The 16732-nt window shown below is 38.7% G+C and overlaps 1 protein-coding gene across 4 annotated transcripts in view; it reads right to left on the bottom strand.

Annotated features, from left to right (window-relative positions):
• Positions 1-16732, bottom strand: part of RASA3 (RAS p21 protein activator 3) — a 141154-nt gene that overhangs the window by 6297 nt on the left and 118125 nt on the right. For all 4 annotated transcript variants that reach the window (XM_027444699.3, XM_072031634.1, XM_027444691.3 and 1 more), the window contains 12 exons: positions 14899-15003; positions 14224-14380; positions 13221-13369; positions 11147-11261; positions 10171-10245; positions 9501-9624; positions 8648-8754; positions 7941-8018; positions 6925-7002; positions 6314-6387; positions 2449-2555; positions 1417-1499 (listed from right to left, as the gene is read on the bottom strand). In XM_027444699.3, coding sequence (XP_027300500.1) covers positions 1417-1499; positions 2449-2555; positions 6314-6387; positions 6925-7002; positions 7941-8018; positions 8648-8754; positions 9501-9624; positions 10171-10245; positions 11147-11261; positions 13221-13369; positions 14224-14380; positions 14899-15003 — 1252 coding nt within the window. The remainder of the gene's footprint in view (positions 1-1416; positions 1500-2448; positions 2556-6313; positions 6388-6924; positions 7003-7940; positions 8019-8647; positions 8755-9500; positions 9625-10170; positions 10246-11146; positions 11262-13220; positions 13370-14223; positions 14381-14898; positions 15004-16732) is intronic.

The following is a 16732-nucleotide window of genomic DNA, read 5'->3' as shown; positions in this document are numbered from 1 at the left end:
GACAGTAATTAGAAAGGCACAAAGGTCTCTGCGTAACAGCAGTGGATGAGCTGTGAGTATCAGTCCAGCACTGCCAAAATGCACACCACTAAAAGAGGCCTTTTAGTACGACTTTTCAGGACATGGCTGGCAATCCGAGTTTGGGGAATGGGAAAGGAAGGAAGGGAAGAGGAAGACAGCAGTGTGCAGCTCGTGTCTCTGTTAACACACAGCGACAGGGAAGAGAATTTCGATGTCCTGAAGGGGTAAATGGAGCCTGCTGCATTACAACAAAGGGATAAACTTAAAGGGTAGGGCTTTGTGTAAGGGGATACCAAGCTAAGTGAACTAGCATATGGCAACAACTAAGCCAAGAATTTCAAGTGGTTGCAAGACCTTTACACTGTCAAAACCACCAGTTGCTTCTCGTACAACACACCAGACCTGAGAAATACTTCGAGGCACTCTCTGGGCCACAGTGTGCTTAAGGAAGATGAAGGCCGCTTGAAAGGCGATGCGCAGCCTTCCTGCCAGACACGCAGCTTTATCAGAGCAATAAAAATAGATTTGGTACAATTCAGAGCACAGATACACAGAGAATATTTATAGAAAACGTGTATCTTTAATCACACTTAGCACCCATGATGGAATATCCATCGCCAATACATCTGCTGTGGTGTCTTGAGAATTCAGTCCTTGCTGCAGCATTCTATTTATGTATGGCAAGATAAATGGGAATATAAATCTCACCAGGAGAAGGTGACAATGGTATTTTCTACTGCTTATGGAAAGACTGGGAACCTTACTTTCCGGAATGGATGTAGTCACCTTCATTTCCTAGTCAATAGTGACTTGAAGCATCCAAAAAACCCCACAGTTTCTGTTCATGCTCACAGTACAATCTTCTACTGTTAACGATAAAGGGATATTTTCCCTGTAATAAACCTTTTAAATTAAAAGAGAGATTCTGGATGCATTTTAGCCTGGCAGGCTCCGTGTAAATTAAAGAATTCCTTCACTGAAGAGATAATTGGAATTATAGCCCAGCTCCTCTCCATACACAGTAAGTTTTATCTCTAGTGTATGCCTGTGATCGCTCACAAGCAGCCAGTTCCTTCCCAAGGGAGAGGTCTGACAGAAAGGGCAGGGACTCGATTACCTTACCTGTGCCCAGCACTGTGGAGCCCAGACAGCTGATCAGCAGCGGTCAGGACTGAGTGTGCTGCGGATCACGAAACCCAAGGACTGCTGACTGGACTGTGAAGAATCTGAATGGGCTGTACTTTTGGAAACTCCTGCTACTATATAGAGAAGCAGCAGCTGTGGTTGTACGTCTTTCAATAGAAACCCAATCCACGTTACAAAAGGGAAAAAGGCGATTAGGCTGGTGGATCCAGACCAGCCTAACGAGTAAGTTAATGAAGATGACCTACTTACATTTTTCATTTTAAAGGATTCCTCCTCCAGCCTTTCCACTGCCAGAATGTTTTCAATTGGAATGCTACACAGAGGGTGATCACCTGCGGAACGAATACATAGACGCTGAGCAACTTATTCACAATTCAACTTCACCCTCTGCCCTTATTCTTAATGCTGATTCAGTTCCTTTGAAGATCATTTTGACCGCATAGAAAAAAAAAATCTTTCCCTCAGCAGGGATTTACCAGCATGGTCCTGAAGCATTACCTTAATTTCATTTCTGCTTTCAGCAGCACTACGTTATGCTAGCAAATCTCTGAGAAATTGACTGCTGCAGCAGGGCACAGAATATTTACTGAGGAGGTGAAATAAATCATTCTTATGAATTGCTGAAATATTTTGATGGTGGTGACGTAAGATTCCGAAGTTGAGTGTGAGATAGTGACCAATATGATCTGAATATGCTTCCTCATCTTTTTCACTCTAAATCTATGTATTTGATAGAAGGGAGTGATATTTGGTGTATACTACTGAACCAACAGAATCAATTTGTGAAAAGCAGAATTCTTGGTATTAGGCAGCATTAAGTGAACAAATATTTGCAGGTTCAAAGCTGCAAATCCCTGACTACTGCAGTCAGTTGTGCTAATGCTGCAGAATTTATAAGAACTAGCAGAAATGCATCTGACAATATTCAATACAAATCCAAATCCCAGGGTAAAGTATTTGAGCTCCTGAGTTTTGTGTCCTAAGACAATCTCCTAAATAACTGTGAAACCTACAGATAATGCTAATAACTAATACTGAACAAATACTATCAAATATTCTGCTAATTTAGATCATCTTGGGCTATCCAGGAGCCTTCTCTAGCAGTCAGTACAGATATACTAAAAAAGGGCAAGAACATACAGGCTGACAGACTTCTCTGCCCTGTGCCTTCTACAGTTACAGATCCTGATATCAGTGTTCAGTTCTTACATTATCTTCATATTTAATCTTCGCTTTAATGTATGTCTTTTTTAAAAAAAAAGCCTGGCAAACCTTTGTTACCTTTGCTTTTCTGATAGGTGAACTCGTGATTTGTCAAGCGAAACCATCTCTTCTTGAAGTTTTTCATACCAAATCGTTTCCTTCCTTGTGCTCTCTTGATCATGAACCTATAGTAAACAGGACCATGGTTGTTAAAATAGACCAGATATTACACTTATATGCATATATATATATGCATACATGTTTTATATGTATTTATGCATATAGATTTAGACATAAATACATGTATGTAGATATACACAGACATGATGGCACTCACAAAGCTTTAGGAGGGGACTCATGGTGTTTTCTCATTATTGAGGCCTTGTCTTGACAAGGAAAGGAAAGTCACGTTTGGATAGGTTTAGTGCAGCTGTTAGTTGAGCCTGTCCTTTTTCCAGATCTAGATACGGGGGGCAAGACAAGTAGCTTGATTTGTAGTGGATACAGGGACTCTAGTTAATTAGCTGAACTGCTGCATGTGCTCTTTCTTCCTCTGTTCCAAATCCAGCTAAAGGATTTCCCGCTACAGCAGAAAAAGGTTCAGCTAAACCTGACACAACTCTACAAGCTTTCTTTTTTTTTTAAGCTCAAAACGTTTGGAGTATGTTTAATCATTAAAGGTTAAGCGTAAGGCTTCTGGAGCACAGGGACGGTGTCCGGCCATGCTTTAGTCACTCTCATGCTTCAGAAAAAATCAGGATGCTCCACAACGCCATTTGCGATTGCACATTGATGCTGCCGTTAGGAATGGGTTTTCAATAAGCAATTCAAAGCAAGTTGATGATTGAAAGCTAGGACAACCCCCTTTTCTTTGGCAGACAAGAGGCATTCGTTTAGTGAGTTGTCAGTTTTAATTAATTTCAAACTTGAATTAGCTTACAAGGAACTGTGAGGCATCCGCCGCCTTCCTAACCACTAAATCAATCCAAAAGTTTCAAGGTGACTTTGGAGAGCCTGGTGACTTCATACTGCTCAGCCTCACTTTTGGTGTAAAACGTGTATCCGTATGCAGTAGGGGAGTTGATAACAGCTACTCTACACGTTAACTACTGTGCGAAACACAGAACTGTACAATGGAGGCAGTAAAAACTACTTGCTAGAGAGTAGTTTTTATCAGGTAGGAAAGCACTACGCAGCACAAAGAGCACACAGATTGAACAGCGAGTGATTTGGTTGAAGATTTTCAACAGCAGAGCTAAAATGCTTCGAACAGCCAATCCTATTTCTTGCTTTGGGTATCTTCAGTCAGAAACAATTGCATTGCATCCAACTGAACAGCAGGGCTGTTTAAAGCTTGAACAGAAAACCAAGTTCCTTCAGACTTTAACTATTTTGTGACCAGCTGGGCTCGTGCCTGCTGCCCAATCCAAATTTTATGGGCAAAAGCAAGCACTGTATAGAGCAAAAATATATATAATTTTTGTTAATCAGCTATAGTTATACACTCATCCCATTTTTAAAATGGTCAGTTGCTGTCTCAGTCCTTGCTCTCGGATTCCATGCAAAAGATTTAATACAACCATATTATTCAGATCATCACCAGGCCCCACTTGAGGGGTGGCAGTCTTTGTATTCCAAGGTTAAAGCAAATTTCAAGGGAAGAGCAGATATCCATGGGCTGGACAATATGCTCTGCAAGTCAGTTTCTCTCTTTTTTTTTTTTTTTTATGCCAACACTTATAAGGTGACTTAGAACTGAAGATTCCTACTAAGCCTTCCTAGCTGAGACACACAAACTCCATACTGCACAGCTAAGAGCAGTATTATTTCATTTCTGGTTAAATTTTTCAGAGCTGACATAGCTGAGGGAAGAATGTGCTCTGATGTCCCACAGATAGGTGTCAAGTGTTCAAAACCACTGAAGTTTCAAGGTCAATTTAAAAAAATAAAATTGTTTCTAATATTAGCAGGATGTGTGAGAAGTTGGAGCAAATAGTCAGAAGTGTGAAGGAAAAGAAGTTGAAGATGAGCCCCATTCCAGGGCTGGATGGCCAAAGAAACTTTTTCTTCTTGTTGTTGTGGTGGACCTGAATTTGGATCTGCCTTAGCTTTGCTTGGAAGCATCAACATGCAGCTTTCACCCACAAGAAAGGCAGGACAGGTTCTTGTAGTTCTCCTTTTGGAAAGAAACAAGCAGACAGCTACCAAGCAGTGATGGCATGAGCAATGCCAGCAAACCCAAGTGCCAGTGACTAAAATCTTTGGTACTACGCATCCATTCAGAAGTACATACGCTATAGCTTTCCATCTAGAGACTCTTAATAGAAGGATAGATTTAAAAAAAAAAAAAAAGAAAAAAGAAAAGGAAATAAAATAAAAACGTTGCACAGACAAGCAAACACCCCACTAACCAGACAATGAATCTGGAGTGTAACCAAACAAAAGGCTGTGAAAATTCCCACCCACTCTCCATGACACAACATGGCAATAATGCAAGACATCAGGAAAGACTGAAGTAGCTGAAGCCTACTCTGCAGCCTTGAGAACGAGTTACATGAATGCTACTTGATGTGTAACTTCCTAGCCAATCGCAGTGAGTTCTTCGGGATATGTACACTGATTATTAAGCAAATTTCAGTGCTTCTTGGAGCCTCTCCCTACAGATAGAAGTCCATAATTCTCTACTTTCAGCAGGTTTTTGATTAAGGAGGAAAGAAAAGAAAAAAAAGGACTCGGTCAACATGGAAGAAATAAATGACAAAATGTTTTCTGCTGGTTTTACACAGGCATTTCAGGATTGTTAAACAGACTGCTTCCTTCCCAAAGGTAAGTCAGACAAGTCTACTGCTGTGAAGGAAGGACATGCTGTCAGCCAGGAGCTACAGCAAAGCACCAACTGCCCCTACCAGCTTACCTGCACGAACTATTACCATCAACTTTCTTTACTGTTAGTTTAAGAGTCCTTACAACAGCAGCCACAGGCCGAGCAAGAAAAGACAGAAAAAAATCAGACAGGAGCAAAAGAAAGACAGAGGCAGAAAAAAAAAAAAATAATGTTTTAGAGTTAGAGGGAAAATGTTACAAACGATACAATTCTTTTCAGAAACAAAAGAATGATAAATGTACAGAATTAAAACAGACGAACTTGCTTCTAGAGACAGACCCTCATCAAAGAACTGAGCTGCTGAGGCTAACTGGAAGTGGCAGTCAGGTTTTTACCGAAAATGTAATTTTTATGTGACAGAGATACCAAGAAAGCTTACTTTCAGCAAGAGTTCAGCTTACTAAGCTCTGACTGGAAGAATTTGGATTTTTACTTTCCTCCTCCCAGCCCAAAGAACAATGCACTTAGATGATCTTAACTCATTTTTTAACACAAAAAAAATGTCAACATTTAGTCTCGAAAACTAGCATGGCATATAGAACATGGTTCCATAAAACAGAAAGGTACTGAAACCAGAAACTGTTCCAAATGTACCATAAATTTTCCTCAAAATGGCCCTGATAATGATTAGCATATGCATTTTAAAGGGCAGCAAAAGCAAATCCCATTTGCAGGCTTTGCCCTCAACAAGATATTCAGTATCTGCATTCACAGTGAAATTTTACAGCTTTTGTTCACTGTGGTTTAAAAAAAGAAAAATAAAACTTGTTCTTAACACTGTGCTGATCTAAATTTATTTTGCATTAACTGTGCTAATTGAGGTCTACAGGCTTTTTTCCTCCATATATTTCAAAACACACTTAATATAAGGTGTTTAAAACAAATGAAAGGATGTTAAAATGAACTAGAGCAGCCACAGAGAGTAGAAACAGCAATACAATGATTTCCCTACACTCTTTTCTGAACACACAGATGGAATAGGGTTGGGGTAAAAGATAAGCTGCCTCAGAATGGTAGCAAGTACACGTTCAGAGGGTTTTGTGGCACATGCATGCTTACCCTTCTTTAAGCAATATAGGTTGTTCTATGCTCTTGTGATCTCTCCTTCCTGAAGACGAAATTAAATCTAGAAACTAAAAGGTGAACAAAAAGCATAAATGAAATGGCAGTACAGCACTACCCAAACTAAAATCTTTAACGTTAGTCCAACACGGTGCTACAAGGACATACTGTAAAAGTAGTTAAACAGAAGGGTACTGGCAGATACTTGAGGAATTTGGGAGGTTTCCTGGGCTGTAAACTAAAAATAGCACAAATGCTCCTAAGCAGCAAAGCTGCAGATGACCAGCCCTTCTTTTCCTGTTTCTGCTTTGTTACACAGATCTTTCAATTCCTTTTGGGCTAAGCAATTTTCAGACAGATCTGCAGCATCGTATGAAGCATGCCCATAAGCAGCAGCTTATTGATCCAACCTAATTATTAAATAGAAGCAGACCCGAAGAGATTATAATATTGGCATGCACATAATTTAATGCATTCCCAAAATTACAATAATTGGGAGCCTGCTTTTTCTAGTACACACATCCTAGTTTACAAACAGCACATTCTAGGACTCTGAGCATCAGCTTCAACAACACGTAAGGATGATTCAGAACATTTACATTACGTACATTTTTTACTGCATCTGCGTATTTCTGCTCATTGAAATAGTCATAAAAAGTAGCCATGTAGGATTCCTTGAAATTAGCCTGAAATACAAAAGCAAAACCATGCATATCATAATAGAGTTTATACCTAAAATATTGTTGTTAACAGTTGTAGACCATAAGACAAACCACCACAGATAAGGGGTTTTTCTTTCTGGCCAGAGGTAAAATAAACAAAAAGCGACTTTCCCATTGTACAGCACACATTCGGTAGTACCAAATCCTTATTTCAAATGGTAGTAGAACTCATCCCAGATGCTCAATTAATACAGTTAATAACGCATTATTCAAAAGCTTCAAGCTTCTGCTTTGGCTTTTAATCCCGGTCCTAAAAGCTGAAAAAAAGTGTACAAATTCTGTTGCCTCAAAGGACTCTTAACTGAGGTACAAATTCATCTACAGTTGCCTGGGTTAATTGCAACTAGACCACCAGCAACCCCAAGTTATCATCAGATATAGCAGTTTGGTACCTTTATAAACAAGTTTTACTTCATTTAGAAGTACAGAGCATAGGCATCCAGGTCTCATTTCACCCCTGACTGGCAATAAACTGAACTGGTGTGAAAAGCAAAGCCCTGCCTTTCCCTTTACTGGGATATTCTTATCAATTAAGGCTTTAAAATGCAGAGACAAGCTGAAAAACCCTGTGGAGCTGCTATCATGTATCAGATGCAAATAGAGAACTTCACAGGTTTTCCTGATCACTATCTGTTCTTCCAGAAGGAAGGAATGAAAAGCCCTGGAACAGTCTTCTAGGTTGGGCACAAATGTTGCTTTACTAAAATGTAGTTCAGATTAAGACAGGCTTATTTTTCCTGTGAGCATATGAGGCTTATAATCAAAGCAGAGGAAAATTGTTTTGCCTAAAACTAGTGCTACTCAAGAATTGTAAAGGTTTAATTACAAGTGATAAAAGCTTTAAAGAAGAAATCACTTTCCTGAATTAAACCTTTAAATGAAAAAAAAAAAAACATACTTACAGATTTAGATTTTGATAGGCTGCCCAGTGTTTGAATGGTTTTAGAGATAAGTGTCAAAGTTCGAGAAGTCTGAGGATCCTAGGAAAGAGAAAAACAAGATTAAATGGATTGGATACTTAAAACATCTCTTAGTTCTTATTCTCCTTGTAGAAAATAAACGTAAGATTAGAAAAGGACCAATAAAACACTATAGAAAAACACTGTTTCTTTTAAAGGTTTTCAACTCTTAAGCCACCCCATTGCTTTGGGTCCTCTGAAGACCAATGAAGTGATTGGCTAAAGAGATTAAGCTACCCCATTGCCTTGGTTCTCTGAAGACTAATCACCTGCAAAACTAAAGTCTATCTTAAAGACTGTTCAGGTCCTCTCCACTCCCAGTAAAAACAACTACCGAAAGTTTTGGATAAGTTGCTTAACATCTAAAACATCTCCAATTGTTGCTGACAATCAATCCAGCATTAATGTAAGGCAGTAAAAACGAGACCATCTACCTTGTTTGACCTTGAAGTTCACTGTTCCTCCCACACCTCCCAAATTCTTCACATACAGTCATTCTCCGTATGCAAGACAGACATAGCAGATCTTTGAACTAACAAAGCTATTTCTCCTAGAGGCTATTAAAAGAATTGAAGAAAGAATCTTGCCAGACAGCCTGTGGTGACAGAACCGTATACAGAGCTCGAAAAAAAAAAAGATACAATACTTACAGGATGGTGTGGTGTAAGCTGAAAGAGGTTTGGAGAAAGAATGGCAGGAGCAAAGAATCGCAGGAAAATAAAGCTGCTGACAGCTGTATACCTCACATCTAGGTCACCTATTGAAAAAAAATGTAAAAATCTCTACTGAGTATTTCAATAATCCCTCCTTTAAAACCTTCTGCAATTACCAGAATGCCTTCTGAAAGCTAACTCAAACGTGTGCTGGAAATGTACCTATCTACAAGTTAAATCATTATTCTCATCTGCTTCCTTTCATGAAAATACATAGGTTAGTTGTTTTGCTTGATCCTAGTTTGATATTGCCCACCCATTCTCATAGAGCCAAAACAACTAGGAGGCAGTGGAAAGAGGTCTCTTGACAGCCAGAAAACCTTTGCAGCACATGGGCCTCTGAGGACTATGAGCTTGCAATGACTCCAATAAATTGGCCTTTACTACAAGTTGATGTATGAGAGGAAAATAATTCAGCTGCATGGAGCCTGCAGAACGAGCCATTACAAAAAACAAAACAAAACAAAACAAAAAAACAGAATATATGAAAACAGCATACTTTGTAAATACTGAAACCATAAATATACACCAACATAAACTCTTTTAAAATGTTGTTTTCCTTCGAATGCTTAAGGAAAACTCACAGTCATCAAAAGTACTGTTTTTCATGGAATGAATAATCAAGGAAATGACAGCATTTATAATCAAGAAAAAAAACACAATCCAAACTGCGTTTGGGATAATATCATGTTCAATGACTAAATCTATCATGGATCACGCAGACTTCTAGATTACACCTACATTTAAAGGCTATCTGAGATCTAAAATGAAGCAATACGGAGAAACTCACCTTGAAAACGTTTGGCAGCTGATTCTCGCAGTGAAAAGAAAATATCACACATCACTGTAGGACAGCTTACACCAGACTTAGTAATTACAGTAAAAATGCGATCAACATACTGCCTCAGATTTTCCTGAAAAATACAATGATTATGACAAAATTGGTACCGTTTTCTGTTTTGGAAAGCAGTATTATGCCTGGTTTTATTCATAATGCCATCATTAAGAGATTCTCACTTCCAACATTATATACTTGCAAAATGATCTCACTCTCAGTGATACTCTCTTCAATAAATGCACGTATTTAAGAGTAAAAACGTTATCCCTATCAAAAACATCAAGTGATGTGGTTGCATGACATATTATTTCTTCTCATAGCTCTGCTTTCTATGACATCGCTAAAGCCACAGGCTCAGTTATCCTTGCTCCCAACGTTAACAGTGAATATTTGGCCATTTGTCATCAAGCCCTAATCTTTCAGGGAGGCAGGGAATGTAACATTTGACAGATGCTGTATTTATAGCATAATGCAAAACTGATATAAATTAATTACACACAATTTTCGATGTTAAGGAAGCATTCTAATAAATGACAGATTTATTTGCAACATTAAGTCTGAAGGCCTAAGCTAACACAAGACAGTATAAACAGAGATCCTATCTTCAAAATCTAATGCATACCCTGTTATTTTCCAAGTTTTCACCATCTTTTAATTTCACGGGATCAATTTCACAAGGTTTATGTACCTGGCAGATCTAGAAAAAAAAAAAAAAAGAGCAATTAATATATTAGATTAGCTTCAAGTTGGAAAAGTTTTGTAAAATGCCTCATCTGATATCTGATTTTTGGATAAAAAGCCAACAGTGTAATTTGTACTTTTTTTCTTGAGAAAGTATCAAAGGTAAATTACAAGTGATCTTTTTTTTTTTTTTTTTTTTTCCAAATTATTAGTATTTTATTCTACCTTTTCTTTCAACTAGGGTGAATAATTGGTCAGACACTCTCAGGCAAGACTGTTCAAGAAAACTCCTATTCTGCCAAAAGAGCCAACTTTGAAAGTATATTTATATTCTTCAGAAACATAAGGTTGTTTGTGTTTTTTTTAATGAAACAGTAGAACAACAGCTGAAGAAATTGTCAAATCATTTAAAGGAAGTCTGTGGTCTGAAAGTATTGCTCAATTACTGCATGAAGAACCCCACACCCACCGTTCTGGACTGGACAGATAATAAACCATTGCCACAACACATACATCATACACGCATTTATCTGAGAAAAATTGTATTCATTTAAAGCCACTAGATGAAATGTATTACTTAGAGCTTCCCAGAAGCTTTCTGCTATATATGCATTATTTATTCATCTAAGTTATTACTTGATTAACTTCTCCGCAACAATACAGGTTAGATTTTATGAACTGGAATAATTTGAAAGCTTCCATTTGTCTAAGTTCATTTACTTTAACACAATGCAACTGTTGCTGAACTGGGTGACTCAGCTTTGGCTAAACTAACACAAGGTTTTAATGTAGAAACAGGCTTGTAAGTGTCATTCCTACAAGTCACCTTAAAACGAGAAGAAATAAACAGTACTTGCTCCCTGAAGGCCTTTTGCAGTGACATTTCAAGTCAAATAAACAGTCTAAACTGCTCTTACCTCATCTATAATTGGCTTTAGTGTAACTTGCAGATAATGCATCCCTGCCAGTTTCATCGTCTCATCAATGCACTTGGAAGTTAATGAGTTTCCTCTGAAAATGGTGTTTGGATCTCTGGAAGTGAACAATTTTCTGTAATTTAGTCTCTTTGTAATAAACTGCTAACATGCAGAAATAGAAGCAGTGAAAGGTGATGGAAATATGTTTTCAACACACAAACAAAAATTCCTTTCAACACCAGCCTGTCATTAAATGCAGTCATGTAGCACTTAGTGCTCTCCCAGGCTGTAACAGAAAAGCAGCAGTCATATTAGGTCCTGAGGGACTAAAGATCATCTATTTTGTATTAGGATGGTGTGTGGAAGCCTCAGTGCACCATCCAAACACATGGCAACAATGCAGGCTCAAACCAAAAGGGTTTACAATATCAGTGAGGGAAGCTGCACCTGCTGAACAGCATTAATTTCAGTAAGGGAAGGAGGGAGTGATTCGAGTCCTGCAACAACACTGGACATTACAAGTGACCTCCTACAAAATATGTACGTTTAAACTGGAAGAGAGATGAAAACACCAGCTCCAATGACATGGCCATCCTTTCTAAGTGGCTTCCAGCACTGTTCTGTGATAATACTGTTAAAACATAGTTCAGATCCCAACTCTGCACAAAGAACTGCGTAGACAGCTGATGCTCTGCAGACTTTCTTATTTTCCTGAACGACCTGCCTCCACAGAATTCTTCTTGTACTACATGGCTACTGCAATTCGCTAAAATTGCCTATTTACACAGTCACATGCACTTTTTTTTTTAATTACTACTTGCATTTTGAGAATGCCATTGCAAATTGTATGTTCAATTAATTTTGTACATGCAATTCCTTGCTATCAGTTTCAGTTATGCAGGCAGGTACATAATCAACACTACCATCTACACCTGTATGATCAAAAACTGTGCAGACAGCAGATCAAACTTGGATGTGAACTCATATGCTTGTTCTTGAACACACACTAACAGCTTCTCTGGTGCTTACAGCTTACTACAGCTGTACTCATTTACAAGCAATACATTACAGGATGAATTACTTGTCTGGATCTTTTTTTTTTTTTTTTTGAATATAGAAGTAAGGTCCCTGCCTGTTACAAATGCCTGAAAGTCCTGAAAACAAACAACATCTTTGCTGTTTTATCACAGGAACACGACTGACTATGGAGCAGCAAATTATCTCATCCTGCATCAACCAAGCTGTTTCTGCCAACCTTCAGCATAGAAAAATACACCTGCCTACATGAGGAAAAACACTCTAAGACACTGAAAAAAGCCAACCCATACAAAGACTTTATTTGGTAGGGAGGAATTGTTACTTTAGAGTCGATATCTGTCATTCCCCTTGGTTCCCAATGATCTCTGCTATTGTCATTCAAGAGCATGGTTAAGTAGGCAGAAGGCTTGTTGCAACATATGTTCTTTAGGGTCTGCTTGGTGGAAATAGTATATCTTACATTGCTAAACTGTCAGCACACCAGAAAGTCAAAAAGGGACTTATAAAAAGTGATAAATGATTCTGTTCTCTGCCATCCACTGCCAGATCCAATCCCATCTTCGTTCCTTAGACCTCTAATTGGAAAGATTAGTCACACAGCTTGCCTTAAATATTCATGTCTAGGAAGAAACTCGCCTTTTGTTCTGAACAAATTCAGCAAACACTTTACTCAGCACTAGATGGCTTATTAGCACACTATAAAGCTAAAATGATTTCATACAAACAGTTGAAGATAAGGTAGGATTTTAAAGTTATCCTCAAACAATCAGGACAGAACGCAGAAAATGCCTGCTTTCTGACCTGAAAACAGTTTTGCAAGTAGGCTTCACAAAACAAGATGGGAATTCCTCCTCAAACCAAGCTCACCAGATCTGCAGAGCTTCTGTAAAGAACTCTGACACCAGCTGGGAAGAACAGGAGCAACTCCAACAGTTTGTTATGAAATTGCATGTAGTTCCAGAAACAGAGTGAAAGATCATAAAACTAGCCAACATAGAGTAGGTATGTTAATAGCAATGGGTTCAGTGGTACTTACTGAGTTCTCTTCACTTCAGCATTCGCAATGGCACTTATGAAAGGCACAATTCTGCCATAGTGTAAGAAAAGCCTGACAAGAGGTATGGCTGCTTCCTGTTTCTCTCTGCAAACTTCACCCAAAATGTGTGCAGCTGATGCAGAAACAGGCTGAACAGTGGAAAGAGAGAAAATCTTTGAGAGATCATTACAGCACAAGCATAATTCCCTTCTCTTCCCCTTAGCTCCTTAGTCCATAACCCCACATAACAGCTGCAGCAGCCAGTTACCGAAACATGCCTGTACATGACATGGCAGGGCCTCGCATCCCACTTCTTGTTGGCTTTAAGTTTTGATCACAAGAGGGCAGCAATTTAAAAACTATTGCAGTATGGTATTTTCCCCTCATTTTTAATAGCCAACTCTTCACTGAATGTGACTGTTGCCTGGGAAGCAGCCGAAGAGGAAGAACTCTAAACCTTCTCATTTTCAAGTCCCAGTAAGAACAGAAACCAGTTCTTGTACTGAAACAAACAAACAAACAACCCCAAATCCAAAACAACTGCTAAAACTATACACAATGGCAGATGTGGTCCATCCCTCAAACATTTCAGAGTTAGGTTTGGGGTTGTTTTGTTTTTGTCATTTTGTTTTGTTTTTCAATGGTACAAGTAAACCTGTTCCTCTCTAGCAAAGGAAAACCAATTGATCAAACTTTAGTTTACTTTGCATTTTCCTATGTAAAATTAGAAAGCCACAGAGAATATGCTGCTTTTTAAAACCACTGGTGTTCCTGGGTGTGCCTTCACCCACCATGCTGCAGGCAGATAAAGATCTTTTCTGCAAGGACAGAAAACAAGTATGAAGGATATGCAGAGCTTAACAAGACCCTCGCATGGAAGAAGGAAGATGATGAAGATTCTGATAGTTACACACCTATGGTGCCAACAAGATCGTGACCAACATTCAGGGAGACCCCTGTGAGGATGATCCATAGTAAACAACCAGCAGTGCAAGCAAATTACCTCAACATCTGCAGATTTTAGCAGGAGATCTCTAAGTGGACTGTAATAGTCTGAGGAAAAAACGTGGTCCTCAGTGTAAACCACATTTAACCTTAAGGAACCAAGGTCATCAGGTTTCAAAGACTTGTTTCCATTATCTCTGGGCTGCAGGAAATACCTGATATGCAAAAAACAAAAAAAAAAGACAAAGATCGTGCTGAAACACAAAATTATCTCAGGCTATACATGAGCACATAGAAAAGCTAAAGATACACACAACCTTTATATACCTATCACATTTCTTGAGAGTTCTGACTCAGATTTTTTTAATCATGTTTGTCAGTCTATTTTGCACCAACTGCAACATGGAAAGTTCTGATCATTAAGATTTGTGTATGATATATAAAAAAAATCACATATTCAGAAAATTATACCATTGCTGCAGAATCGCAGTAAATAATATCAGAGTCAAAGTATTAGAACTCCCACACGCAACACAGAGGCAGACTGAAATCTCTAATCATATCATCACAACTTCTTGTTCTTACATTTGCTAGGATTATTCTGGCGTGCTTACAAAAAATTTAGATACAAATTAAATCCATTTAAACTTTATCACATAGCTGTAATTATTCAAAGACTTCACAGAAGACATATGTTTCTGCTTATACACTCCAAAAGAAAAATGTCAAGTACCATGCTTCGTAAGAGCTAGACTGTCGGAGAAATTTCAGAGGAAGCCTCAGTTCTCCTAGAAACTCATCTCCAAACTTCAAGTTACTGGCATTCCAAAGATCAACTCTGTAATAGAAAACATGTAATGTTAGGAGATTTTTCATAAATAAATACATAGATAGATAGAACTTTGTTTTCAATTTTCCTCCCCCCTCAAGCCCATGAGTTATTAAGTTCCAAAACTGTACTATACGGGTTTCCCTACAGTCAAGAGACAACCTTGGATCTCTGGAGTCCTGAAATTTATCTCCATTAAACATCACCAAAAATCACCTCGACTACCTTTTCCCCATTTGTACTGTTTCCAAATATTGATGCTGATGAAGATCTGGGGGCTCTCTGGTTATCCCAGATAATGAAAAATACAGATAAAACGAAGACCAGAGGAAAAAACTGCACAGACATTTAAGGACTCCATACTTCTAGTCTCAGCCTTGTTTGGATTTATCAGCAGCATAAGCAGCAGCATTACAGAGTGAGGCTGAATTTCCTCCCAGTCCTTCCCCTCCTCTAGCTTCTGGGAAGAATCACTTGTCAAGCTTACAAATCTGTTGCACCTAAGGTAGTTCTGTGCAGATGCTCAGAAACTTTACCGCCCTATAACGTGTGCATTGTCTGAAACCTACGCAATTTCTAGCACTTTGTCCCTCACACATGGAAGTTCAGGTATGGCTGACTAGAAAATACTTCCTTCCCTTTCATGTGCTCTTTAACATTAGGATGTAAAACTGAGCTTCAGAGTAGAAGTACCGGCATCTAACTTGGCCTCTGTGGATAAATGCTGCAATACCCACCTCAGAGTAAGGATTTCAAACTGTAGGACAGATGTTTCTGTACGTATTTTAAGGTTTCCTTTGAGAGGCACCTTCATTTTAAAACAAGCTCAGCTAGAAATGTGCCTTGAGCTTGGGGAAAAAAAAGCTATATGCAGAAAATATATCAGTTTTTGAATAACTGAGACTTTTAGGAGAACTGTAACTGTAATTTGGTTATGGTGCAAAGTCATCTAATTACAGACATATTTACACCACCTTCCTAGTCTCCAGCAAGTCACAGTAGGCTTGTCAAGGAATGAGGCTTGACAGTCCTGCTGAAGGTTTACCTTACCTTATGCAAGTGCAGAGGACGTCACTCCTAAATCCCCTGAGCCCTGTATCTCTCAACAGTGCCTCGTGCATCAAGTTTCATATGCTAGACATACCAACAGCTCACATTGCAGGTCTACTGGTTTAAGTTCTTCAAACTCTGATATTTTGAGAGTATTTCTGCAGGGCAACAATTCCCCACAAGGAAAAATCTCCGTGAACTCCACCTTCTCTCCTCTTTCCCCATATCTGGTTGATTACTACCTCACTAATTCAAATGGCTCAAATGCAGATCCAGGAGAGGATGGGATCTTTTGCAGCTTATTTACACACAGTCAAACAGCATTTACCAAGTATTTACAGGCTCCTGGTTTCTAGTTTATCCAATTTTTTTCAAGATGCACACTAGCAATAACACTTTCAAACACACACAGCCTGCCACGCTTCCCAAGGCTGTACCAGCACAGCAACTTCAGTTACAGAAAAACAAAACAAAACAAAAAAAGCACCACAACAACCAAAAAAAAAAACCAACCCCAAAAGTGTAAAGGCTCTGCAGGAAAGGAACCAAGAGCTCTAGGTAGATTTCACCCTACACAATAAGCAAAGCAGGCATGCAAATTCTGACATTATTGTTTTGGGTGCTTGGAGCAAAAAGAATAAGCAGCATTAAAAAATATATATTATACACCAACCCCAGCACCTAACAG

The sequence above is a fragment of the Anas platyrhynchos genome, chromosome 1 (assembly GCF_047663525.1).
Source record: "Anas platyrhynchos isolate ZD024472 breed Pekin duck chromosome 1, IASCAAS_PekinDuck_T2T, whole genome shotgun sequence".
NCBI lineage: Eukaryota > Metazoa > Chordata > Aves > Anseriformes > Anatidae > Anas > Anas platyrhynchos.
Note: the sequence above shows the minus strand (reverse complement) of the source record. Positions and strands in the feature narration are given on the sequence as shown.